We start from the raw sequence: 27,146 nt of genomic DNA on the forward strand, positions 1-27,146 counted from the left end.
TTGGCACTTCAATGGTGTTCATCAACACCATTCTTTCCTCATTTTCACTTACAAGATAAATACATATAGATACAAATAGGGCAACTTGTGCGAAAATAATGACATCATTCAAAAATTAGCTCTAAACCTTTCAACTCACTTTACAAAAATCTCTCTCAACTAAGTATCACCCCCCCTTTCAAATATAAACTTCAACATTTATTAATCCCTTTAATCACCTCAATAAATACACAAAAAATGCCTCCATGCTCCATAACTTCTCTACACATCATTACCCTTAGTATATAAATCATCTTCACATTTAACATTATTCATATAAACAAGAAGCTCCTCATCTACTTTTTGTTTTGCACAGTTTTCATACTTACCACAACCATCAGCTGTTATCTTATTCCACTCTTTGATGACTTACGAAACCAATTTACAAGATTACATAGAATTCTCTACTAATACTGATTGGATTCATTCAAAATTTAGGTAGATGTTTCCTTCAGATCTGGCATTTATCTCAACTATTTCTGGCACTACTGTTTTTATAATCTGACTTCGAACAAATACAAAATTGTGGATTCTATAATATTTCAATTACTACCCTAGCATTGATTTCATTATAGTATGATGAATGTACTACACATTTTATTGAACTGTTCATAAATGAAGTATTTGGACAACCACTGCTTAGTCTACTTCATAATTTTTACAATTTTCATAAACTACAGATAGGAAAGAGGGAAGAGGAATGAAACTTGAAACAAGATATAAAGTCTCACCCAGCTGGGAGTATACTGCTGTCACCTGGTATACCAGCAAAAGAGTTGCTGGTTCCCAACACGTACTTTGATTTTCCTCTGTTGTCTGTCCTACATATGTTAAGGAATTTCCAGTGTAAAACATCTTTTAGCATTGCATCTTAATAGTTCTTGGACCAGCATTTCTTCAAAAATCTTCTGTCAAATTCATTGTATACAGAGAACTTTCCTTTTAACCATTTAGTAAAACCATTGGATGCAATACTCCTTTTGGTTACATTTCTTCCCTGCACTGCCTGGATGTACCCATTATTACTAGTTGATACTAGTGACATGATCTTCCCTCACTATCAAAGATTCACTATTAATCTTTCCACAAATTTCTTCATTTTTATTGTCTTATTCCTGTATACCTTCTTGCAAACGGTTGATCTGTTGCCAGATTTGCAGATCATTGTCCTGTCTCTGTCTTGTTATTTCTTCCCTTAACTCCACAGCTAGTTAAGGTTCCTCCTTTTTGCATTATTGTGACATCTCTGTTATATCTCTAATCTGTTGGACATAACAAGTCTCATCTTCTTGAATCTTCCCTTCTAGTCCACCTTCAGCTCCCTTAGTACCCTCTTCAGATATATTTTTTTTTTTTTTCATCCTACAAGTACCTTGCAGTTGGTCCATGCTCTGATGCAATTTGTTATCTCTTTCATCAAAGTTTCTCTCCAGTTGTTCCTGGAATACTGTCAGATTTTATTCTAATGTCTTCTCTCTACTATCTTTGGTTTCCTTATCTTCCCATGCCATCTTCTCTTCATTTTCTCATAATATCTTTGCCTTTTCTTGTAATATCTTCTCAACATTTACTTTGTTTTCTTCTTCTTGTGATCTCTTTGTCTGTTCTTGTAATAAGTTTGCTATTGCAGTAAAAGTGATATGTGAATTGTGTAGTCTGTTCTTCTCTGGAGGCTACAGCTTTCACAGTTTAGTACTGATTATTGTTTAAGCCAAAGAACACGTCCTAGGCATGGTAGCCAAGATGAAATGCTCCTAATTAATATTATTTCAATTTTTATGAAACAAAATAGCAGCTTAGCTTTAATTTTGATGTGGCTGTGACCTAGCAGATAAATGCGAATTGGTTTTGGCTGCTTTGGGAGTCATTTCTAATCAGAATGTGTCTGCTCAACAATGTTCAGCACAATGATAAAGGGTTCCTGCAGTAACCAATGTCAAGATGTTTTACACGGTTTGCCTGATATATTCCATTTGGACATAATATAAGGCAAAAGCTAATTATGTCTCATACCTCTCATTATGGTTAAACTTATCACTGGTCAGTATTTTTGGTATTATGTCACATTATGTCAGCACACACAATTCTCACTGCAATCCGGTGTGGGGCCAGCAGCACATTTGATGCAAACACAAGTATTGAACACACTGTAAAATTTAAAGCACTTGTCAGAGATATCATGTTTTTCTGGGGGTCAACCCAAAGTGGTGGGAAACACTCATCTGGCACGGCACAATGCATAGCTCACAGGTCAGCCCAGACTCGATGGACTCCCAAACTCGACTAACTCCCCAATTCAACTAACTCCCCAATTCAACACTTTATATTCACTTGCCATTTAGTTTTGTTTACTGTCGACCTGTGTGAGGCAAAAAAGTGTTTATCATTGTGTAAGGGATCACACCTCTTACAATGTCCAAATCTTTAAAGACAATATTATTAAAAGGATAGATTGCTACTCACCATACAGTGGAGATGTTGAGCTGCAGACAGGCACAACTAAAAGACTACTAAACATGTGAGCTTTTAGCCAGGAGGCCTTCTTCTGAAATAGACAACACACACACACACTCATTCATGCAAAAAAAGGTCACACATACATGACCACTGTCTCTGGTTGCCAGGGCCAAACTCATTATTCCATCCTGGAGTTTTCATTATTCAACTCTTTAAAGAGTTTTCAACAAGAGATTCTGGAACGGACACCTCATATTATCCTTATCACACACTTCTGTGCCACACACTTTCTTCCTTAATGACAAGTTACACTAGAATATAATCCCATAAGACATTATTGAATCAAAATAGGAAATATAAGTAAATTTTTTTTACATTTTCATATTCAAAATATATTATCTGCTGTGCAAAACCTGTAGAGCTTAGACATTTAAGAAGACCTGTAACATGATTTCTAATTCAATATATCACCAATACAGGCATCTAGGAATGTAGAATATTCTCTTTCATCTTATGATTTACTCTCATGCATTATCTGTGATATGTTCAAATGGCTCAAATGGCTCTGAGCACTATGGGACTTAACATCTGAGGTCATCAGTCCCCTATAACTTAGAACTACTTAAACCTAGCTAACCTAAGGACATCACAGACATCCATGCCTGAGGCAGGATTCAAACCTGCGACCATAGCGGTCACGCGGTTCCACTCTGAAGTGCCGAGAACCACTCGGCCACAACGGCCGGCCTCTGTGATATGTGGACAAACCTTATGCAGGTCATAATTTCATCTGTTGTGTTTTACCTAAGTTTGGCGACAGTTCATTTGTAAAGTTCAGTGAAAGTTCATTTGCAGAGAAGCAGTTTGTGGGGATATCTACTGTGACAGACTTTGCTGACATGTAATAAGTGAAATATCTGTGACTTGACCAAAGATGACAGTGTATTCTTAGCTTCCAAGTGGAACAGATGTGAATCTTTCACTGTGTCAATATTCGACAATAAATCATTATTATCATCTGTAACGGGACACACCTGAATTATATTGTACTCACACCACACTCTCTCCTACATTGGTGACTCAAAATGACTGTGAATTATGCCGAATATGTGCCAAACTGCATACTACACTATGACAATGCAATCTAGTAACCGCTGCATGCCAAAATTCAAACACCATGCCGACTTTGACTGACCTCTTCTGACTCTGACATCCCTGTGCCTGGTTGGAGCAATGACCTTTGTCCAACGTCAACAAATCCCATTCCTTTGCCATCCACATTGTGCCTGGACCCACACAGAATGCTGCTGAGCATGCCGTACTCGCATCTGGTCACAACATTGCCAACTGAGTTGTGCCCTCGGAGACGTAACGAGTGACTGACACACCAGGGCCCAACCCCTTCCGCCAGCATCATGCAACATGTATTGTCATCACTGCTCAGCACAATGACCTCCACCTGGCCAAAACAAATGACCACTTGGTGTCCAAACATGCCCCACGTGCCACCACATCCACACATGAGCAGTTCAGTGACACTGTGCGTGATTGTCAGCAGTCTTGCGACTCTTTGATAGTGTCTGCAGCAAGTTCATCTGTTCAGGAAGATTATTCCAGTTGCCTCAGTGCTTTGCATGGCAGTGGATCTTCTCTCTCTCCACCACTATGACTGCTTCTGGACTTCACAACTGTGCATATGAATGTTATCTTCTCACTGTCTTGGATTCTAACTGGTGTTATGTGGGGCTTCCTCCTGTGCTGGTCCCACTTCCATGAGCTGTATTGTCAACTGCCCCCCCCCCCCCCCTCCCCCTGCATCCTTTCCTCTGATGATTCACCACTCAACAGACTCAAGTTATGACGTCAACTCTCTATCACTCGATGGTTCATTAGCAAAGGATGAGCCTACTGCATTGCAACTGCAAGAGGCTACCAGTTCATCGATTGCAGTGGCCCGATCTGTGACCCAGATCCTACAGTGCTCATTGTCTCATTGCCTCACATGGATGTTCTCTGTTAAGGACATCATAAAACCAGACCTAGTGATGGACTTATTACACTAATTCCACCTCTCTTCAGTTGTCTGACATGCTGCGCCCATTTACTTTGAAATAGGCCACTCCATCCTAGGACCATTCAGCCTGGCACCTCCTCCCCTACCTGGTACATTGACTTTTCAAGACAAACAACAGGAAGACAATTGTACATCTGTTGACAATGCCAAGCAATGTGTTTTACCAGCAAACATGCTCCCACAACATAATACTGATATATCTCCTCGTGCTCTGCGAGCAGCTCACAGCCTTGACACACAACTGTTACCTAGGAGTGTGGGAGTGCACACAAGGCCCTGGTCCCATTGAATGGCTATGCCTGTATGACGTCTGCCCACACCCAACCCGTGTTGTACTCAACACCCACACTGTCACAAAAACCCGTAGCACACATATCAGAACACTGTACCCTGCCTTGCACACAGCTACCCTGCTGCTGACATAATTGGCTGTACTCCACACTGTTGCCATGACTCTTCCACATGACTCATGACCACACAGCTGAACCGCCACCCACTGCCAATCTCCGCACAACACTAATCATACTTGCTACATTCACTGGCTTCCACATTTGACTACGACACACCTACCACAGGTTGATTATGTTCTAGGTCACCATATTCATGGCATATCAAAGAAATTGAACGCAACATGTCTTTTCGTCTACCTTCAACTGTACAGTTGTCTCCAATCTTCACTTACGTCTTTGACACATTTTCCTGACATGAGTTCAACACAAAAATGCTACTCTCTGTGATAACATCTACATCTATACTGACTTCAACCAAGTTCCAAAACACGTTGGTACCCTTTGTTCCTGCCTCTACATGGCCCCGACTTTGGCACAGATGGCCACTGTGTAAACACGCACTTCAAAGCGCGCTCAGGTTTATAAATTACCAGGTCGGTTCAACTGCATTTCCTGCTCAACAGATGTCCTCACTTTGACCAGGTCAAAGTCTCTGTGGTACATGTGACCTTCACATGCCAACATCAGCACCACTGCCATCCTGCCCTTATCTGTTCGGTCATACTACTGGCATCCTGTGTGGAAAAACTGGATACTTTCCATGTCAGCTGCAACCATACTACCTAATCAGCACTCATACTGTGGCTACCACAACTTTGAGAAATGGTTTAGTCATGTATTGCAGAAGTGCTAGCCTTGGCATTAGTGTCATGTGCATCTGCACAGCCTCACTTTTAGAAAAAATCCAGTTGTGTCTCCAGTTGTTTGACGACTGGCCACATGAATCTGTACAGCATCACTTTGGGAAATGATCTGATTGTGTCTCACAAAAGTGCCCGCAATTCAGTCAGTCATTCACACCAGTACCCATTGCTGAAGCAGTCATCGTTACCACTCTCGTCATCCTTTCAGTGCTCTGCCCTATTGCGGGGAGGGGGGGGGGGGGGGGGGGTTGTTCTGTGGGAACATTCACAGTGATCTACAATCTACATCGCTGACATAGGATAAGTGGAATATCTGTGACTTGACCAAAGATGATGGTGCATTCACAGCTTCAATGTGGAACAGATATGTATCTTCCACTGTGTAAATATTTATGCAGTAAAGTATTACTGTTGTGCCACACCATGTCATACCTCAGTTATATCATACCTGCACCATATGACTTCCATAAGTTATTAATTTTAAAGGACATTTTATGTACATTTTCAAGTGATGGTGTTCCTGTATTAGACTAAAGTCATTCATGTAATATAAATCTTGGAAGTAGTAAAAATAATAACTCATCATATAGTTGAAACACTGGCAGACACATAAACAAGAACAAGAATGTTTCCAACTTTCATGTGAATCCTTCTTCAAAGCTTTAAACATACATGCGTGTGTGTTTTCTATAGCTATGAAGAAGGTTTCATCCTAAACCTATCAAAATTCTCAGTACCAGTATTGTTTTTGTGTCAATCAATCACTCAGTGCCTCAACCCTAAACAGCAAGTTGTTACTTTCACTCCTTCCATTATTTGTACACTGCATTCTTTTATTTAGACAGGATCGAGACTACTTACAAGCAAGATATCTAATACTATAATATTTGAGCTTCTGTCTAAGAATATTGTGAACCCAAAACAAATGCTTTTGACAAGTCACAGTAAATATCAGTTGACAGTATGTGTCATTTAAATTTTTTATTTTTCAGTCTGTAAATTTAAAAATCCAAATTAAGACTGACTACCTCCCCCCATGAACCATGGACCTTGCCATTGGTGGGGAGGCTTGCGTGCCTCAGCGATACAGATAGCCGTACCGTAGGTGCAACCACAACAGAGGGGTATCTGTTGAGAGGCCAGACAAACGTGTGGTTCCTGAAGAGGGGCAGCAGCCTTTTCAGTAGTTGCAAGGGCAACAGTCTGGATGATTGACTGACCTGGCCTTGTAACAATAACCAAAACGGCCTTGCTGTGCTGGTACTGTGAACGGCTGAAAGCAAGGGGAAACTACGGCCGTAATTTTTCCCGAGGGCATGCAGCTTTACTGTATGATTAAATGATGATGGCATCCTCTTGGGTAAAATATTCCGGAGGTAAAATAGTCCCCCATTCGGATCTCCGGGCGGGGACTACTCAAGAGGATGTCATCAGGAGAAAGAAAACTGGCGTTCTACGGATCGGAGCGTGGAATGTCAGATCACCCAATCGGGTAGGTAGGTTAGAAAATTTAAAAAGGGAAATGGATAGGTTAATGTTAGATATAGTGGGAATTAGTGAAGTTCGGTGGCAAGAGGAACAAGACTTCTGGTCAGGTGACTACAGGGTTATAAACACAAAATCAAATAGGGGTAATGCAGGAGTAGGTTTAATAATGAATAGGAAAATAGGAATGCGGGTAAGCTACTACAAACAGCATAGTGAACCCATTATTGTGGCCAAGATAGATACGTAGCCCACACCTATTACAGTAGTACAAGTTTATATGCCAACTAGCTCTGCAGATGACGAAGAAATCGAAGAAATGTATGATGAAATAAAAGAAATTATTCAGATAGTGAAGGGTGACGAAAATTTAATAGTCATGTCTGACTGGAATTCGGTAGTAGGAAAAGGGAGAGAAGGAAACGTAGTAGGTGAATATGGATTGGGGGAGAGAAATGAAAGAGGAAGCCGCCTGGTAGAATTTTGCACAGAGCACAACTTAATCATAGCTAACACTTGGTTTAAGAATCATGAAAGAAGGTTGTATACATGGAAGAACCCTGGAGATACTAAAAGGTATCAGATAGATTATATAATGGTAAGACAGAGATTTAGGAACCAGGTTTTAAATTGTAAGACATTTCCAGGGGCAGATGTGGACTCTGACCACAATCTATTGGTTATGAACTGTAGATTAAAACTGAAGAAACTGCAAAAAGGTGGGAATTTAAGGAGATGGGACCTGGATAAACTGAAAGAACAAGAGGTTGTACAGAGTTTCAGGGAGAGCATGAGGGAACAATTGACAGTAATGGGGGAAAGAAATACAGTAGAAGAAGAATGGGTAGCTTTGAGGGATGAAGTAGTGAAGGCAGCAGAGGATCAAGTAGATAAAGAGACGAGGGCTGCTAGAAATCCTTGGGTAACAGAAGAAATATTTAACTTAATTGATAAAAGGAAAAAAGATAAAAGTGCAGTAAATGAAGCAGGCAAAAAGGAATACAAATGTCTCAAAAATAAGATAGACAGGCAGTGCAAAATGGCTAAGCAGGGATGGCTAGAGGACAAATATAAGGATGTAGAGGCTTATCTCACTAGGGGTAAGATAGATATTGCCTACAGGAATATTAAAGAGACCTTTGGAGAGAAGAGAACCACATGTATGAATATCAAGAGCTCAGATGGAAACCCAGTTCTAAGCAAAGAAGGGAAAGCAGAAAGGTGGAAGGAGTATATAGAGGGTCTATACAAGTGCGACGTACTTGAGGACAATTTTATGGAAATGGAGGAGGATGTGGGTGAGGATGAGATGGGAGATGCGATACTGCGTGAAGAGTCTGACAGAGCTTTGAAAGACCTGAGTCGAAACAAGGCCCCCGGAGTAGACAACATTCCATTGGAACTACTGACAGCCTTGGGAGAGCCAGTCTTGACAAAACTCTACCACCTGTGAGCAAGATGTATGAAACAGGCAAAATACCCTCAGACTTCAAGAAGAATATAATAATTCCAATCCCAAAGAAAGCAGGTGTTGACAGATGTGAAAATTACCGAACTATCGGTTTAATAAGTCACAGCTGCAAAATACTAACGCGAATTCTTTACAGACGAATGGAAAAACAAGTAGAAGCCGACCTCGGGGAAGATCAGTTTGGATTCCGAAGGAATATTGGAACACGTGAGGCAATACTGACCTTACGACTTATCTTAGAAGAAAGATTAAGAAAAGGCAAACCTACGTTTCTAGCATTTGTAGACTTAGAGAAAGCTTTTGACAATGTTGACTGGAATACACTCTTTCAAATTCTGAAGGTGGCAGGGGTAAAATACAGGGAGCTAATGGGTGTTTACAATTTGTACAGAAACCAGATGGCAGTTATTAGAGTCGAGGGGCATGAAAGGGAAGCAGTGGTTGGGAAAGGAGTGGGACAGGGTTGTAACCTCTCCCCGATGTTATTCAATCTGTATATTGAGCAAGCAGTAAAGAAAACAAAACAAAAATTCGGAGTAGGTATTAAAATCCAGGGAGAAGAAATAAAAATTTTGAGGTTCGCCGATGACATTGTAATTCTGTCAGAGACAGCAAAGGACTTGGAAGAGCAGTTGATCTGAATGGACAGTGTCTTGAAAGGAGGGTATAAGATGAACATCAACAAAAGCAAAACGAGGATAATGGAATGTAGTCAAATTAAGTTGGGTGATGCTGAGGGAATTAGATTAGGAAATGAGACACTTAAATTAGTAAAGGAGTTTTGCTCTTTGGGGAGCAAAATAACTGATGATGGTTGAAGTAGGGAGGGTATAAAATGTAGACTGGCAATGGCAAGGAAAGCGTTTCTGAAGAAGAGAAATTTGTTAACATCGAGTATAGATTTAAGTGTCAGAAAGTAATTTCTGAAAGTATTTGTATGGAGTGTAGCCATGTATGGAAGTGAAACATGGACAATAAATAGTTTGGACAAGAAGAGAATAGAAGCTTTCGAAATATGGTGCTACAGAAGAATGCTGAAGATTAGATGGGTAGATCACATAACTAACGAGGGGGTATTGAATAGGATTTAGGAGAAGAGAAGTTTGTGGCACAACTTGACGAGAAGAAGGAATCTGGTGGTAGGATATGTTCTGAGGCATCAGGGGATCACCAATTTAGTATTGGAGTGCAGTGTGGAGGGTAAAAATCGTAGAGAGAGACCAAGAGATGAATACACTAAACAGATTCAGAAGGATGTAGGTTGCAGTAGGTACTGGGAGATGAAGAAGCTTACACAGGATAGAGTGGCATGGAGAGCTGCATCTAACCAGTCTCAGGACTGAAGACCACATCAACAACAACAACAACAACAAGACTGTCTAAGTGTTTTATCATGGGCTAAGAGTCTAGTTGTTCTACAGGGTGTTTCAAAAATGACCGGAATATTTGAAACGGCAATACAAACTAAACAATCAGCGATAGAAATACACCGTTTGTTGCAATATGCTTGGGACAACAGTACATTTTCAGGCAGACAAACTTTCGAAATTACAGTAGTTACAATTGTCAACAACAGATGGCGCTGCGGTCTGGGAAACTCTATAGCACGATATTTTCCACATATCCACCATGCGTAGCAATAATATGGCGTAGTCTCTGAATGAAATTACCCAAAACCTTTGACAACGTGTCTGGCGGAATGGCTTCACATGCAGATGAGATGTACTGCTTCAGCTGTTCAATTGTTTCTGGATTCTGGCGGTACACCTGGTCTTTCAAGTGTTCCCACAGAAAGAAGTCACAGGGGTTCATGTCTGGCGAATAGGAAGGCCAATCCACGCCGCCTCGTGTATGTTTCGGATAGCCCAAAGCAATCACACGATCATCGAAATATTCATTCAGGAAATTAAAGACGTCGGCCGTGCGTTGTGGCCGGGCACCATCTTGCATAAACCACGAGGTGTTCGCAGTGTCGTCTAAGGCAGTTTGTACCACCACAAATTCACGAAGAATGTCCAGATAGCGTGATGCAGTAATCGTTTCGGATCTGAAAAATGGGCCAATGATTCCTTTGGAAGAAATGGCAGCCCAGACCAGTACTTTTTGAGGATGTAGGGACGATGGGACTGCAACATCGGGCTTTTCGGTTCCCCATATGCGCCAGTTCTGTTTATTGACAAAGCCGTCCAGGTAAAAATAAGCTTCGTCAGTAATCCAAATGCTGCCCACATGCATATCGCCGTCATCAATCCTGTGCACTACATCGTTAGCGAATGTCTCTCGTGCAGCAATGGTAGCGGTACTGAGGGGTTGCCGCGTTTGAATTATGTATGGATAGAGGTGTAAACTCTGGCGCATGAGATGATACGTGGACGTTGGCGTCATTTGGACTGCAGCTGCAACACGGCGAACGGAAACCCGAGGCCGCTGTTGGATCACCTGCTGCACTAGCTGCGCGTTGCCCTCTGTGGTTGCCGTACGCAGTCGCCCTACCTTAACAGCACATTCATCCGTCACATTTTTCAAACAGATCCTTTATTGTATTGCTTTTCGGTCCTTTGGTTACATTAAACCTCCGTTGAAAACTTCGTCTTGTTGCAACAACACTGTGTTCTAGGCGGTGGAATTCCAACACCAGAAAAATCCTCTGTTCTAAGGAATAAACCTTGTTGTCCACAGCACACTTGCACGTTGTGAACAGCACACGTTTACAGCAGAAAGATGACGTACAGAATGGCGCACCCACAGACTGCGTTGTCTTCTATATCGTTCACATCACTTGCAGCCCCATCTGTTGTTGAAAATTGTAACTACTGTAATTTCGAAAGTTTGTCCGCCTGAAAATGTACTGTTGTCCCAAGCATATTGCAACAAACGGTGTATTTCTATCGCTGCTCGTTTAGTTTTTATTGCCGTTTCAAATATACCGGTCATTTTTGAAACACCCTGTATGTATCGGTACATAGTCTTTTCCACTATCTTTGGAAAGGTCATAAACAATGTGCTAATATTACTAGCATTCTTCTAAAGCAGTCTGACAGTAATACAATAGTCATTCCATAAGTAATGCCCCACATTTTTTTAAAAAAAGCCGTTAATATACATAGACAAATGTCCTTGTCGGTGCTTCACATTTGATGTTTGTCCTGTGCACCGGTCAAGTTTTGAACCGTTCCGGCAGATGGCAGACCCATAGTACAGTGTCAAAATGGCACCTACATACAACTCACATTACAAGCAGTGTGTTGTTATTGAGTTCATATGTGCAGAAAGGAAACCATGGTGAACATCCATAAATGTTTGTGTGCAGTGTATGGTGATGCTGCAGTTGATAGAAGTACAGTTGGGTGATGGGTAAAGAAAGTTACAACCTCAGGAAATGCAGAAACAGAGCTCCATGATCAGCCACACTCGGTATGTCCTGCCACAGCCGCTGCTCCAGACATGCTACATAGTGCGGATGCCATTATTCACGCTGACTGGTGCATCACAACTGGACAATTGACTCTACAGTTGTTGGTCAGCATTGGAAGTGCTTCTGTGATAATGCATACCACACACAAGTCTGAGAACCCAGGAACACATCGCCAAATTGGGTTGGACATCATTGCCTCATCTACCCTACAGTCTAGACCTGACACCCTCGGACTCCCATCTGTTTGGGCTGCTTGAAGATTCTCTAACAGGGAACACACTTTGAAGATGATGAGAATGTCAGTCATGCAGTGAAAACATGGCCACACCTACAGGACAAGAGCTTTTACCGGCAAGGAATACATGCTCTTCCACAACATTGGCATATGGCCATAGAACATGATGGGGACTACGGAGAAAAATATGACATGGACAAGACATATTGATGTATATTGTCACCAAATTCTGACTCTTAACAATAAATATGTTTTGAGAAAAAAAAAGTGGGCATTAGTTACTGAACGACCCTTGTATATTTCAGTCTATCCAGAAATATACCCTCAGATAATGATGTATTGCATGTGTGATTGAGAACATTTTATATATGCAAAGATCAAGATTTTAGTGATCTACATGAGATATTATCAGCTCTTTGAGAGTTTTCACTTTTGAAGGAGTTAGTTTGTTCTCAGTTTTTCTGATAGAGCTTGCAGTAATGATGATTTGGCTATTTTGTGGCTTTGGCATTGCTTCTTGTGTGTATTCTACTGCTTTATCTTGCAACCTACTGTCATGAAGTGATTATTGTACTTTGATTAAAGTTACTTTGTAATTGACGTTTCAGTTAGTCAAGAGGTAGAATCCTGCTACCATCCAATTGTAGTCCTTCCTTGAGCATCTCATGCTCTCAATGTGGCACATCATAAAGTATAGCTGGCTGTTAAATACCTTCAACATGGTCTCCCACCACTGCGATCTGTCAATCACAGAGTAATTTTAATTAGAGAATTATATATTGGCTACCTGATTTCTGCTGTTTATAATTTAGCTGTTTGCTAACAAAGCCTTAATTTTCCTTAGGTAATTTCCCATTTTTTGTCTAACTTTTGCCAATATAGATTGTCTGACAAAAAAGTGAAGCACTCAGGAGACATGATCAGATGTCAATGTAACGTCATACATGTACACACCATTGTCGGGTATGTAAATAATTAGAATTGCAGTTCTCTGTAACAGGCAAATGTTCACAAAAGTGCATTAGTGTTACCTGGCCTGTTAGAGTACATAAGGTGCGTGAAAAATGTCAAATGCTGAGTGATCACTGTGAAGAACACAGAGATGGCATGTACTCTTGTGAGAGCACTGTCAGTGCCTGACAGTTTGAAAGAGGCCTCTTTGTGGGCCTACATTGGGGGAAGCATGTAATATCCACATTTGTGGGCCATTTGGATGTGAGAGTAACCCAGTGTTGGACTGAATAGGTTTGTGAGGAGAGGAATACCTGTTATTAAGGTTCCAGTTGATCTCATCTGACCACCACAAGGGAGGATTGAGGCATTGTGTTGCACCAAGCACACTGTATCCCCTTTATATCTGTGTTTGCCATCTGAACACAAGTAAGGGACATACTGCTATAATCTGTGTTATCTCAGAACTTTGATTGGAGATGAGCAACAGCTGGACTAAGGAATTAGCATTCCACACATCGGCTGCCATTAACATGACAACACAAACAGCCACATTTGGAGTGGTGCTGTGACTGGAAGACATGGGCTTCTGATGAGATGCAACACGTTGTGTTCAACAATGAATCATGGTTCTACACTACACTGGATGACAATTACCAGTGAGTATATCAACGATCTGGCACAGGACCCATTCTTCCAGTGTTTTGGAGAGGCACAGTGGGCTTACATTAGTAGACTAACAAGTAATGAAGGGTAAAATAAAAAGGCTACAGAGAGAGTAGCACAATTAAAATATTTGGGAACAGCTTGAAGGTCATCTCCATCCTATAAATGACTTATAAGCTGAACTGTACATTTAATATCTAATTATATTACATAAAATTATCACTTATCCTTACATACACAGCCTTTTCAATAATTTTAGCAAACACTGATGGCATAGAAATAGGTCTGAAATTGTCTACATTATCCCTTTCTCCCTTTTTATAAAGTGGCTTTACTACTGAGTACTTTAATCGTTCAGGAAACTGACTATTCCTAAAGGAAAACTTACAAATATGGCTAAGTACAGGACTAACATGTGCAGCACAGTAATTTAATACTCTGCTAGGCACTCTTTCATATCTATGACAGTCCTTAGTCTTCAGTGATTTAGTTATTGACTCAATCTCCCCCTTTTCTGTATCACAGAGGAGTATTTCAGACATCAATCTCAGAAAGCCATTTTCCAAGAGAGTTATATGCTTCTCTGTAGAAACTAAATTTTTATTTGATTCACTAGCAATGCTCAGAAAATGATTGTTAAATACTGTACATATATCTGATTTATCAATAACAGAAATATTTTTACTATGAACTGACTATATCATCGACCTTGTGTTGCTGACCAAATACTTCCTTCACAACTGACCACATGGTATTAATTTTATCCTGTGAATAAGCTATTCTATTTGCATACCACATACTATTTGCTTTCCTAAGCACCTTACAGTACTGTTTGTAATGGGATACTGTTGCTTGATTGTGACTACTTCTGACATTTTGATATAATTCCTGCTTTGTTCTACATGATATCCTTATGCCACTAGTCAGCCACCCAGGCTGCCTTTTACTACTAGTACCCTGTTTAGAGCATTATGATGGAAGGCAACTCTCAAAGAGCATGAGAAATGTGTTAAGGAAACTATTATATTTGTTGTCATGTTGTCAGCACTAGAAACATCCTGCCTTTCTTGTTCCTAGATGAGATTTGAAAAACTCGCTATTACTATTCAATTAGCTTTCCTACATGTTTTGTAATTATATGTGACATTTGTTTGAGTATAAAACCCTTTTGGTGTTAAAACTGTACTACTTGTCAGCCAGCTTGCCTCAAGAGACAATACAATTTCTTTATAACATGTTTTCCAATCAAATCAGTGCATGCATCCAGGCCAGAGGGGATGCAACATCATACTGATATGTGGGCTCATACTGCCACATTCTTTGTGATTGTGCCTCAGTTGTGTAATCAGAGATGTGACATGACATACCATCTCAGACAATGAAGTCTTATTTCATTTCCTCCTCCCCTTCTGAGCATTTCACTTTTTTTTTTGTCTGTTAGTGAGTATTTAATTTTATTACCTGAATTATTTATGTCAGACACAGTACAAACGATTTTTTATCAGTTTTGTTAAAATATGAAATCTGTCCTGCTTATCTGTTTGTTGTAGGATATGCAGTCTTGCATGGAAGAATACAAGCAATCCTATGTTAGTAGACTAACCACTAATGAAGAAGAAAATAAAAAGGCCACAGAGAGGGTAGCACGTTTTGAGAAGGACAACAATCAGTTGGCAACAGAAAAGGTATGGGAATTTTTAAGCATAATTTTGTGTGCTGTGTGCTGTGTATGAGAAGTGATCAAGAACTAACATGAAATTTTTAGTTTCACGGGCTTTATATACCCGATTTTCAATTGTTTTTATCTTGTTGGTAAACATGTTCCTAATGATGATTGCATTTCCAGCTGTTTTGAATGTTTAGTTTATTGTTGTCAGTCAAAAAGGTTGTATGTGTTTTCAAGTGCTCAGCAAATTTTTACTTTTGTAAAAGATGGATCAAAGAATTTGCATTAAATTTAGCTTGAAAAATGGAATAAAGTGTAGCACCACATTTGAAATGTTTTGGTGAATCTACTGTCAGTATGATAAGTTTACAAGTGATATAAACATTTAGAAAAGGATTAAAAAGATGTTAAAGATGATGACTACCTTGGACACCCTAGCACATCAGTCACTGATGAAAAAGTGGAAGAAGTAAAGAAAACTGTTCTGGAAAATCACCAAATCACCTTAGAGAGGCTGCTGATGAAGTTGGCATACCCTGTGGCTCAGTCCAAGCAGTCTTTTCTGGTTTTTTGGGAATGAAACAAGTAGCAGCAAAGTTTCTTCCAAAACTGTTGACTTTTGACCCAAAACAAAGTTGCGTAGACATTGCCGAGAAATTGTTGAATGAAGTTGACAACAATCCATAACATGTAAAGAATGTTATAACACGTGTTGAAACATGGTTATATGGGTATGACATTGGATCCAAGGCCAAATCATCCCAATGCAATCTGCCTGAAGAGTCAAGACTGAAAAAAAATCAACAAGTTTGATTACATGTGAAGGGTCTTCTCACTGTTTTCTTTGTTTATGATGGGATAGTCCATCATGAGTTCCTTCCTTCTCGTGCACATTGCATCATGATAACGTTCCCACTCACACCTCAATGCTTGTCCATGATTTTTTGGCAAAAAACAAAACCGTTATGTTGCCTCAGCCACTGTATTTGCTGGACATGGGCTCATTAAACTTCTTTCTATTCTCGAGGCTGAAGAGAACCATGAAAGAATGTTCTTTTGCCACCATTGATGAGATAAAAACAGAATTGCTAAAGGAGCTGAACACCATAACAAAACATGAGTTCCAGAAGTGCTTCCAAGAGTGGAAAAAGCACTGGCACAAGTGTATTCTGTCTGAGGATGATAACTTTGAAGGGAAAACAATTGATGTTGATGAATAAACAAAGATTTTTTCGAAAAAAAAAGTTATTGTTACTTTTTGATCAAACCTCTTATTGTAATAGTGTGTTGAACTCACACACACACACACACACACACACACACACACACACACACACACACACACACAAATATGAGGGCTGGATAGAAAGTAGTGAGAACTATTATTTTTCTCTGAAGTGACTTTATTGACAGAGATACTTATAGCTAAACACCTTCAATAAAATTGCCTCTGTTATTTGTAGCTTTCTGCCAAATGTCCAGAAGGCATCACATACTTTCTGCATGTCGACTTCCGTTGATGTCCTGTATTCTCAATGCCCTTTGGCATGGATAATGTCTTCTCTGCTGTTGTAACAGATCCCTCTCTGTGGTTCGTTCACTTTGGCAAAGAGATGGTTATTGCAGGGAGTCATGTTGGGTGAATATTATGGAAGTTCTAGACTCTTCCATTGCCAGCAAGAGGTCCTGGTAAATGATGGGGTTTCATGAAATGTCCTAACTTTCACCTGAGTGCTGGACAAAGGTAGTGTTACAGGAATGTGCAGTAGTAGGCAGCGTCTCTCATCATCCTTGGTGGTACAGCATGATGCAGCATTACCCCATCAATGTCATACACCACAATGAACATCATCTTCACAGCACTTGGTGTAATGCACATTTTCTGTGGATGGGAAGAACCAGGATCCTTCATTCACTGGATATGCATTTCATGTTTGGTTCATATGAGCGTGTCCAGGTTTCATTGATAATGACAATGTGTCGAAGAAAGCCATTACCTTCCCTTTGGTACTGACCCCGCAAATCCCGTGTGACGGCATAGAGGTTCCATAGATGCACCTCAGACAACATTATGTAATTCTACAGTACAACAGAATGTCTTGCAGAATGTGGAGCACAATTTTGTGGCATACTCCAACTTCTGCTGCTAATTCTTATGTCCTTTTACTATGAATTTTAACCCACTTGTGAACCTGGGTAAATACTACTGTTAAAATTGGTAGTATTTCATATAAGCATTTCTGTTAGTTATTATTTCACACATTATGTAAGATTGTTTTATTCCACAAAAGTTCATCGTCTCATTATTATTATTATTTCATTTTGAAACTGAAAGAGGTAATAGTAGCTGCTAATAGATTTTTGTTTTGATCCATTCTTATAGACAGTTAATGAGGAATGTGTAGACTACATGATCATGTTGGGTCAGTGTAATTCGAACCAATCAGCTTCATAATACTGATTGATACTACACCAAAGGGTTACACAATACCTTGTCAGCTGCTATTCAGCTGTTACACCCCATGACAGTGCACATACATGCACTATGCAAACACTTCTCTTCTCCAGACTAGCATGTAGCAGCTGCATATCAGATGCCACTTCAGCCCCCTCAGTGAAAGGGTAGCATCAGTATCAAAGGAATGGGCAGGGAAGGGGCACAGCATCCAGAGCGGGGCATCTGGAGCTGGTCATCCGCATCAGTAGATGTTCTGCAGGTGGCTCCAGCAGTGGTAGCACTTGCAGCTGGGCTCTTGTTCAGTCAGGTTCTGATGTCTCTGTTGGGTAGTGGACAGTGATGCCTCTTGAAACATGTATATGGTTGTTAACTTGCCATTCACCAGTATGTCCATTGGCTGCATATTTCTCCATTACATTTGATATGGGCCAGTGTACGGAGGTTGCAGGGGTTGTTTTACACCGTTGGTGTGTAGCATGACATTCGAGGAGTATCCTGGTCCTGACGCATGTAACAAAGCAATGTGCCTGTGGAGGATGGATCTGCGTGACATGGTCCCACAGACAACATAAGAAATCTGGCTGGTCTTTTGAGGAAGTTTGGAGTATATCAGCATCAATGAATTCACCATGCCGATGCAATGTCTCTCTATAGGTCAATTCCATGGCTGAAGAATTGATGTCAGGTTTATAAGTTGTTTGTAGGTTGAATAGTATAATATAATGAAACAAATTATAATAAAATGTTGAAATGTGAGGCTTTTTAAAATGTATTGAATTAATGAGATTCATTTTTTGGCATGAATGACAAGCACAATAAGCTGAGCTATGCCTGGAAATAAGTTCTTATTAGTTCATACTATTTTGTATGGGCAAAGTAGGTTTTTTTCTGCTGTTGATTTGTGCTTACACTTTTCTATAATTCTATGACTGGTCACTGTGTCCACCTTCGAAGTCTTGACCGTGCTCCTATTGAACTTATCGAATCTTCATAATTTTCCGAAGTACACAGGTGGGCTTCAGTTCTTGTTATTATAGTACTATTTGAAATAATAACTCACACATCATTTCTGTTAATAAAACAATACTGTATTCTTCTAAACGGTGCACATAGGAAACACATACTCCTCACTTATTCATAGCGACTCCCAAAATGGCGGTCTACAATTACTCACTAAAAAATGGCATGCTTCTCACTCATTTTCTAGCTGAGTGTGAATCCTTCCTTCTACTACTGGTGCAAGAAAAACTCCTCTGTTTTTAACAACTGAAAATCAAAAATGCATGACGGTAGGCACAGGCTCTATGCTGGGCTACTGCTTCATCCTTTGTCTTTGCCTTTAAAGAAGACAAAAATATAAATGTAAGAAATGCTAAAGGTTTATCACAGTAGGACCATTGGAAGAGCCCACGTGTTTTCATGGCACATGAGTGTTGCCTTCAAGGAACAATGCCAGTGTTTAACCATGCCATTGGTAGTAGGATGGTAGTTGGTGGTCTTGTGGTGAACATACCCACAAAACTTGGTAAGTTGTGTGAATAGGTCTGAGTCAGACTGCTGTCCATGGTCAGTAATGATATGCTGTATGCAACCAAACCTTGTTAGCCACACAGATGTAAAGGTAGAGGCTAGCAGTTCAGTTGTCATATTATCATTTTGCACTGACTTTGGCCAGCAGGTAAAATGATCAATCTTTGTGAAAAGTCAGCATTGAGCATTCGATGGAGGAACTGATCCCACAACATGTAGATGCACATGGGTGAAACATACTTTTGTATGTGGAAAGTCACCAATTTGGGCATGTACATGACAAGACACATTACACCTTTGTATTGCAAACATGCCATTATATGTTCTTCACAGTCTTTTTCCATGACTGGCCACACAAAATGTTGAAATATGAGTCGAAAAGTGGGATGTACTCCTTGGCACAAGTTCTGGATGCTGTTGAAATGTTGTCTTCTGAATGCTGGTGGAAGAATTCCAGTTCAGTCTAATCTAAAACTGTATCATATGGCGCAATTAGTTTTCAATATTGCAAACTTTATAACTGAAATTTATCCTGTCCTCTACAGACTCTACTGCCTCTTTATCTAGTTTCCTAAACATATAAATCCTTCTACCCATTTTAATTGCCCTTTGTACTTTGGTAATCATTGTTGCTACAACTGTTCTCTGTAAGTAGTTTCAATGTAGACATCCTCAAAGTGCTCAAGTCTGTTTGTTGCTATTATATCTAATATATTTCCATTATGAGTAGGCTTATGAATGGTCTGTTGTAGGCACTTATCATAATTATCAGCATGATAACCTTAGCCTTCTGTAGAAGATTATTCCATTCTTTCCAGTGTACAGCCAAACTTCTCTGAGTCTGAATTACAGTTTTCCTTACATCATCTCTGGTACCTTACTCCCTTTGTAGCTTTGAACCTCCAACTCTCTTGGTTCCTGTAGGCACTGCATTGTAGTATACCTTTGTAACCAGTACTTCACTAGCTGTCAATACAGGTCCTGCCTATTCCAGCCTTTTAATCTTAGTACAGCTGATGATGTCTGGTTCATTAATTAGATTATATAATTCATAGTTGATTCTTCTTCTTTAGACACCATATTCTCCCAAGAATTTGTCTCAAGATCTTTATTTCAAACATGCCAAGTAGCTTTTCTTTGAATTTTGTCGATGTAAGTACTTATCAGAGAAGGCATTTAATTAAGTTATGCAGGATGTCTTGTCATTCTCTTCGCTTTCAAAATTGTAATTTTCCCAATTGGTTGTTGAATGATCAAAGTAACCTCTGATGATGGAGTAGTGGTTGTGGAACTTAAGTACTAGTGAACTTAGGGTTTATATATAGTTTTAAGTTAGAACCTGGAGGTGATTCAAAGCACTGATGGAAGGATCTGATTGTAAATTTGTGCCCACTTTTGACACTGAATCTTTCCCAGAAAGGCTAATACACAGTTTCAGTTTATATCTTGAGGGATTTGAACTTGTGTCTGATATGACAAATATGCCTCCTCCTTTTGCCATTAGCCTGTCGTTTTGATACACACTTAGATTTTCCTCAAAAATCTCACTGGTATAACTTTCAGATTTTAACCAGCTTCCTGTACCTGATAATATGTGAGCTCCACTACTGTTTAGGACCTCTTCAAACTCTGGCACTTTATTGTGCATGCTTCAGCAGTTAATTACTAGGATTTGAATTTGCTCATAATCAATAGGATTTTAATATTCTCTCCTTTAGGGGGATTTTGTTGGATCTTATACTGACATTTCTCCTGCAGCTATCATTGACCAATCTATAAACCATACTAGTGTGTACCCCATGCACAGTCAGCTAGTTGAGTTGCAGCTTCTGAAGTGTAGCAGACACCTGACCCATTTAGGGGTACCCTACAATTCTCAACTTTTTTACACATGTCCTGAGTCACAGCCTAGCTCATCACAGAACCTTCAGACTCCCTGGTTCAGTCCTTCCACTCAACTCATAACCATGGTTCCGTGATTAGTTCTGGGGTCAATGCTGCAAATTGTGAGCTTTGTTAAAACTCCATAAGCAAGACTGATCATCTCAACCATATTTGCCAGTCACTGGAATGATTGAAGTATGATCTCAGAGCCTAGACGACTAGCATCATTTGTTCCAACATACAGCACAGTCTGAAGTTGGTTGTATCCTCTTCCCTCATTGTCAGCCAGAACAGCTTCTTCAGCATATTGAATGAGGTCCCCAGGCATACACACTGAGTGCACTTGGTATTCATTGCCATCCCTTGCTGCTATTTCTATAGGATATATCATTATTTACTGTACGTTTAACTGTCAGTGGTTAGTGGACTCCTCATGACACAGAGGAAATCAGGTTTCCCAATAGGTGAAATGAGACTCACTGGCTCAGTTTCAGTTTCAGTGGAAGACAGCACCTCCAACTTGTTGGTTTGTGGGGTGAGTGTAACACAGTGAGTTACACTGGTCCCTGTCACTCCTGTACAGCCCCGCCAGTATATGCCATTCACAGTAAGGATATGAATAGTGATAGGTCTTGCACTTGCTATAGAGGGACAGGATAACCAGGAAGATGATGGTACTTGAGTACATTTGTATCTCTAGTGTACAACTCTTGAAAGTTGTTCCAACATACCCATTCACTGGGGTTCAGGCATTTCACCGTAGTCAGGACAATTTTCAGCTGCTTATGAATGTCAGATAATTCATCCTGTGACAGAGAACAGCATTCACAGTGGGTGCCTTGTGGCTCGTGCAAAGTTTTAGAGAACAGAAAACAAGTAACTTAGAATAAGATTGCTGATTGTCTTTTAAGTCCTGGCTCTGTTAAGGTAAAAGTACTGCTAATTCTCTTTAGGAACAGGAGCAGTTAGTGCACAAAATGGTATTTCTGTTAAATTAACAGAAAAATGTGGGATAAAAGTTACTAATTTCCTGAAACTTTTTTGAGTTTGTCATCGCTAACAAGCTCAAAAGTAGTGTTATTTTACAACAAATACAGACAATATAGACCACTTATTGAAAGGGAAAATTAAATTTAACACAATGTGTTATAATATGTGTTACAGTAACCTTAAATCACAAATGCCAGTTTGCTGCAAAATATGTTGTACACAACACATCTGAATATTCTTAAAAATATATGTTTATTCATGTTGATACACTGGAATACAGAATGAATGATTCTGTGAATGAAATTACTTCTGCTAAAATTGTTATGGGTTACTGAATTAAAAGAAAGGCCTGCAGAGTATTATGAATCTTTACAGCTGTATTAAAGATTTAATTGAATCCTTTTAAATATCTGCCTAGTATAAACTGAGTGTATTTATTGTCTCATAGGATATGCATTTTATTTATTTTTGTATTATCCTGATTGTTCTTCGTGAAGATGAATGGATAATTCTGTTTATCAATTACTGAGCAGAACTGGTGTTTAACCCTTGAGTGTGTGTGCCACTTTTTATAACATGAGCAGGTTTAATTAAACAAAGATAAATAACCTTCCATTACGTGAACTATATCACTGCTAAGTAAATGATAATAAAATAAACTTTCATTATATCATTCTGATGTTGTGTACAAGTGTTACCCCACAGTAATGACACACTTGAAGCATTAAATAGCACAGTTGTATCAGATCACAGCCAGTCATTTACTCAGTTGCTTATTATCTTGTAGGGAACTACCTCATAGTGAAATTGTGCCACTAACCCGGCATCTGGGTCTTTTCTTGCATGGATTGTATACTTTTTCCCACCTAGCTTTCTTTTATTTCCTTTATTTTATATTGCAGCTGTTCTCTGGATGTATAATGGCTTAGGTGAGCAGTGGATTAGTTGAAGCAACAAGAAAATTGTACAATACATTGTTATTTGGGGGTGGCCCAATTTATACAGAGGTGCACCACTTGAGGGTTAAGCACCATGGACTGTGACTTTTACTACAGTAATAAATTCATTTCTTCCCAGGTTAAGTTGCAAGAAAAAGTGGCACACAGTGAAGAAACAGTCAATAAACATGATTCAGAAATACAGCTACTTGAAAAGGAAATAAACCAGCTGAAAGAAGAACTCAGAGATATAAAAGATAAGCAAGCAAAAAAAGCAAGAGAACCTGCCAGTGTCAGTTCTGAAGAAATGAAGGTACGAATTTTTTCTTTCTCTTTAAGTAACAATCAAGTGTAAAAAAGTTGGATTAAGAACAATTAAAAGTGCAGCATTTCATGTAGTAACTCTTCTTTTGCAATTTTCAGTCCATTTTGTATACCTCATCATTTGGTTTGAAGCCCTAGCGGTAGCTGTCTTTGTAGACAAAAATTACTGGAGTTATGGTCCACCTATTAAGCAAACAACAGTTATTTGGGTCTCTAAAATGTAAACATGTTCTGGTGTCCCTGCCAGACAAAGGCATGTCAGACGAGGAGTTGTTCACAGTCAAGAGTCTAAGTGATCTGTGACTCCATAGTGAGCAGCATGAGTATCATGTACATTGGACAGTGTGTCTAGAATCATAACTTTCCTTGTTCAGACACACAGTGTCCAGAATCAGTCATGTTACCGGTAACCTCACATTTATATAGAGGGCCTATGCTCACTTGCATTTTAGTTTTGTTGTTTCTCTTCAGTGTTGCACCCTCTTTCTTCTGTGTTTGTCTCTGGCCACTCATTTGGATTCTCTACTTGCCAGTTAGGCTGACACTCAGTTCATGGGTACCAAGTGTCATGGAACACCATGCTCATTTAGAGCATTTATGAAATGCTGCCATTTTGACATGTGAGTCAGTACTCATGTTTTAAGTAATAACTGTTCTAACAAAATTAAGCCTAAAACAGCTTTTATTTATGTGGAATCCTGCCCACTGCTCTTATATAGTGTGCCTAGAAAGCTGTTTTCTCAGATGTTAGGCAACATACAAGCAAATCATATTAATGGAGTTTACAGTAATTGAATTGATGATACTTAACTTTGCCTTCTACACTGAAGTGTCAGAAGCAATTGATGATATGCAAATAATCAATGTCCTTCACTATATACAATTTCCATGCAAGTAAATAATGTAAGGCACAAGTCCCAGCTAACAGTTAGGATGAAGAAGAGTGCATATTCTAGTGCCTGTCTTCCGGTGCAGCTTTTCTAGTGCCTTCTCTGCAGTTACGTTCTATGCTGATGTACCTTAACTAAGAAAAAAACAAAAGAAAGAAAAAAGAAAATCAAAGACAGAGTAAGACAAGAAGAAATGAATAATGCAGTTATGAATTAGATGAACAAAATGTGTAAAAATATAATGAAAAAAGAGAAGGACTTGTGCATTAACAGAGGTTAAGTCTAATAAGGTGTCCGGATGCAAGGAAAGAAGTTCTCAACTCCAGAGATTGAGGAAAGTAGTACTGGGTGGAAGGATCCAAGTAGCCTGTGTGGTGTAGCTGCCAATGTAGTCATGGAGTCATGTTGTAGAGCATGTTCAGCAACTAAAAAGTGTACAAAGTCTTGTTATTTAAATGTCTAAGCACAACATTGTATACTTATATGAAATGAAACAAGCATGTAAATACAGTAGTAGAGAATGCCTGTCATTCACTTTGTTTTTTTGCAAGAAGTTTAGCTCATCTATAACACTAGAGCAATTCATATATTAGTACTGCTTGAGTGTTTGGGATTTTCTCCAGGTGATATTAAAGGAAGACATCAAAGCACTCACTGGCATGTTGTTGGATTTGTTAGCTGTAGGTTTGAACAGCAAGCCAATATTACGGAGATATACTAGTGAGAATATTCAGCGAAATGGCATTCGCATCTTACTAAAGAACTATTCTGCTGCTGGCAATATAGATTTCATTTAAGGACCATGAGGACAAGATAAGAGAAATTAGGACTTGAGCAGAGGCATGTACCAGGTGATCAAAAAAGTCTGTATAAATTTGAAAACTTAATAAACCACAGAATAATGTAGATAGAGAGCTAAAAATTGACACAAGCATGTTGATGTTACCTTGAAAGGTGCTTTTAGTGAAGCTGTATTATCAGAATGGGGAACATGCTAGTTCAGCATTACGATCCTATCGCCGTAGGAAGGGGATTCGAACAGGTAGAGGTCCGTTGACAAATGCAGCTGTGGTGAGAATGGTTTTGAAGTTCGAAGTCACGGGTTGTTTACACGATAGACCCCATACTGGCCGACCGAGCACAAGGCGTAATGCTGCTGAGATAGTTCAGGAAGGAATGGAGACTGTAGCGGGTTCGTCTATGCACAGGGAAGTCAGCCCTCATGCAGTCGCACATCGCACGGGCATTCCATGCACTACTGTTTGGTTGGCACTGAGGTGTACCCTCTGATGCTATCCGTACAAAATGGATTGGTATCATGAACATTTACCTGGCGATTTAGTGAAGTGGAGGGCATTTGCAGTGTGGGAGTTTCAAAAGGTGGCGTAAGATGACGATTGGTTGAGTAACGTGTTGTGGACCAACGAAGCTCATTTCACACTCTGAGGGTCTGTCAATGCCCACAACTGCAGAATTTTTGCTACCGAAAATCCTAGAACTGTCGTGGAAATTCCATTGCATGACGAGAAAGTCATGGTATGGATTGGATTTACCACATCTACTGTTATCGGGCCTTTTTTCTTCGAGGAAATGTTTGATTCTGGTTTTTTAACTGCTACTGTGACAGGTGAGAGGTACGCCGATATGTTACAGAATTGCATCATCCCCAGCCTGGCTGATAAAGACCTGCTGGAACGTATGATGTTTATGCAGGTGGTGCTCCGCCCCATATTGCTAGATGTGTGAAAGATCCCTTGCGCGCATCATTTGGTGATAATTGTGTGCTCAGCCGCCACTTTTGTCATGCTTGGCCTCCCAGGTCCCCAGACCTCAGTCCATGCGATTATTGGCTTTGGGGTTATCTGAAGTCGCAAATGAATCGTGATCAACCGACATCTCTAGAGATGCTGAAAGACAACATCTGATGCCAATGCCTCACCATAACTCCGGACATGCTTTACGGTGCTGTTCACAACATTATTCATCGACTACACCTACTGTTGAGAAATGATGGTGGACATATTGAGCATATCCTGTAAAGAACATCATCTTTGCTTTGTCTTACTTTGTTATATAATTATTGCTATTCTGATCAGATGAAGTGCCATCTGTTGGACATTTTTTGAACTTTTGTATTTTTTGGTTCTAATAAAACCCCATGTCTTTCCAAGCATGTGTGTCAATTTGTACCTCTCGATCAACATTATTCCATGCTTTATTCAGTTTTCAAATTTATACTGACTTTTTGATCACCCTGTGGATAGTCATTTTTCTCTTGCACCATTTGCTAATGTAACTGGAAAGAAAATGAGTAGTAGTCATAAAGTGTACCCTCCACCATGCATCATGTGGTGGTTTGTGGAGTATACATAGGTACTGGGTGGCCCCTAGGTGAGCTGCTGTTTTATGACCACTCATGCACTTATCCAGTTTATTCATTGTCATTCCTATACAACATGTTGTGCAGTGGACACAAGTTACTGGATAAATGATGTGTAATTTTCGTGGTGGCTCTGCCTT

At 39.7% G+C, this 27,146-nt stretch overlaps 1 protein-coding gene across 2 annotated transcripts in view; it reads left to right on the plus strand.

The window, feature by feature from the left end:
- LOC126281196 (uncharacterized) overlaps nt 1–27,146 on the plus strand; it is a 239,262-nt gene that overhangs the window by 180,418 nt on the left and 31,698 nt on the right. For both annotated transcript variants that reach the window (XM_049979905.1, XM_049979906.1), the window contains exons 9-10: nt 15,497–15,631; nt 23,552–23,725. In XM_049979905.1, coding sequence (XP_049835862.1) covers nt 15,497–15,631; nt 23,552–23,725 — 309 coding nt within the window. The remainder of the gene's footprint in view (nt 1–15,496; nt 15,632–23,551; nt 23,726–27,146) is intronic.

Source organism: Schistocerca gregaria, chromosome 7, assembly GCF_023897955.1.
Source record: "Schistocerca gregaria isolate iqSchGreg1 chromosome 7, iqSchGreg1.2, whole genome shotgun sequence".
NCBI classification, from domain to species: domain Eukaryota; kingdom Metazoa; phylum Arthropoda; class Insecta; order Orthoptera; family Acrididae; genus Schistocerca; species Schistocerca gregaria.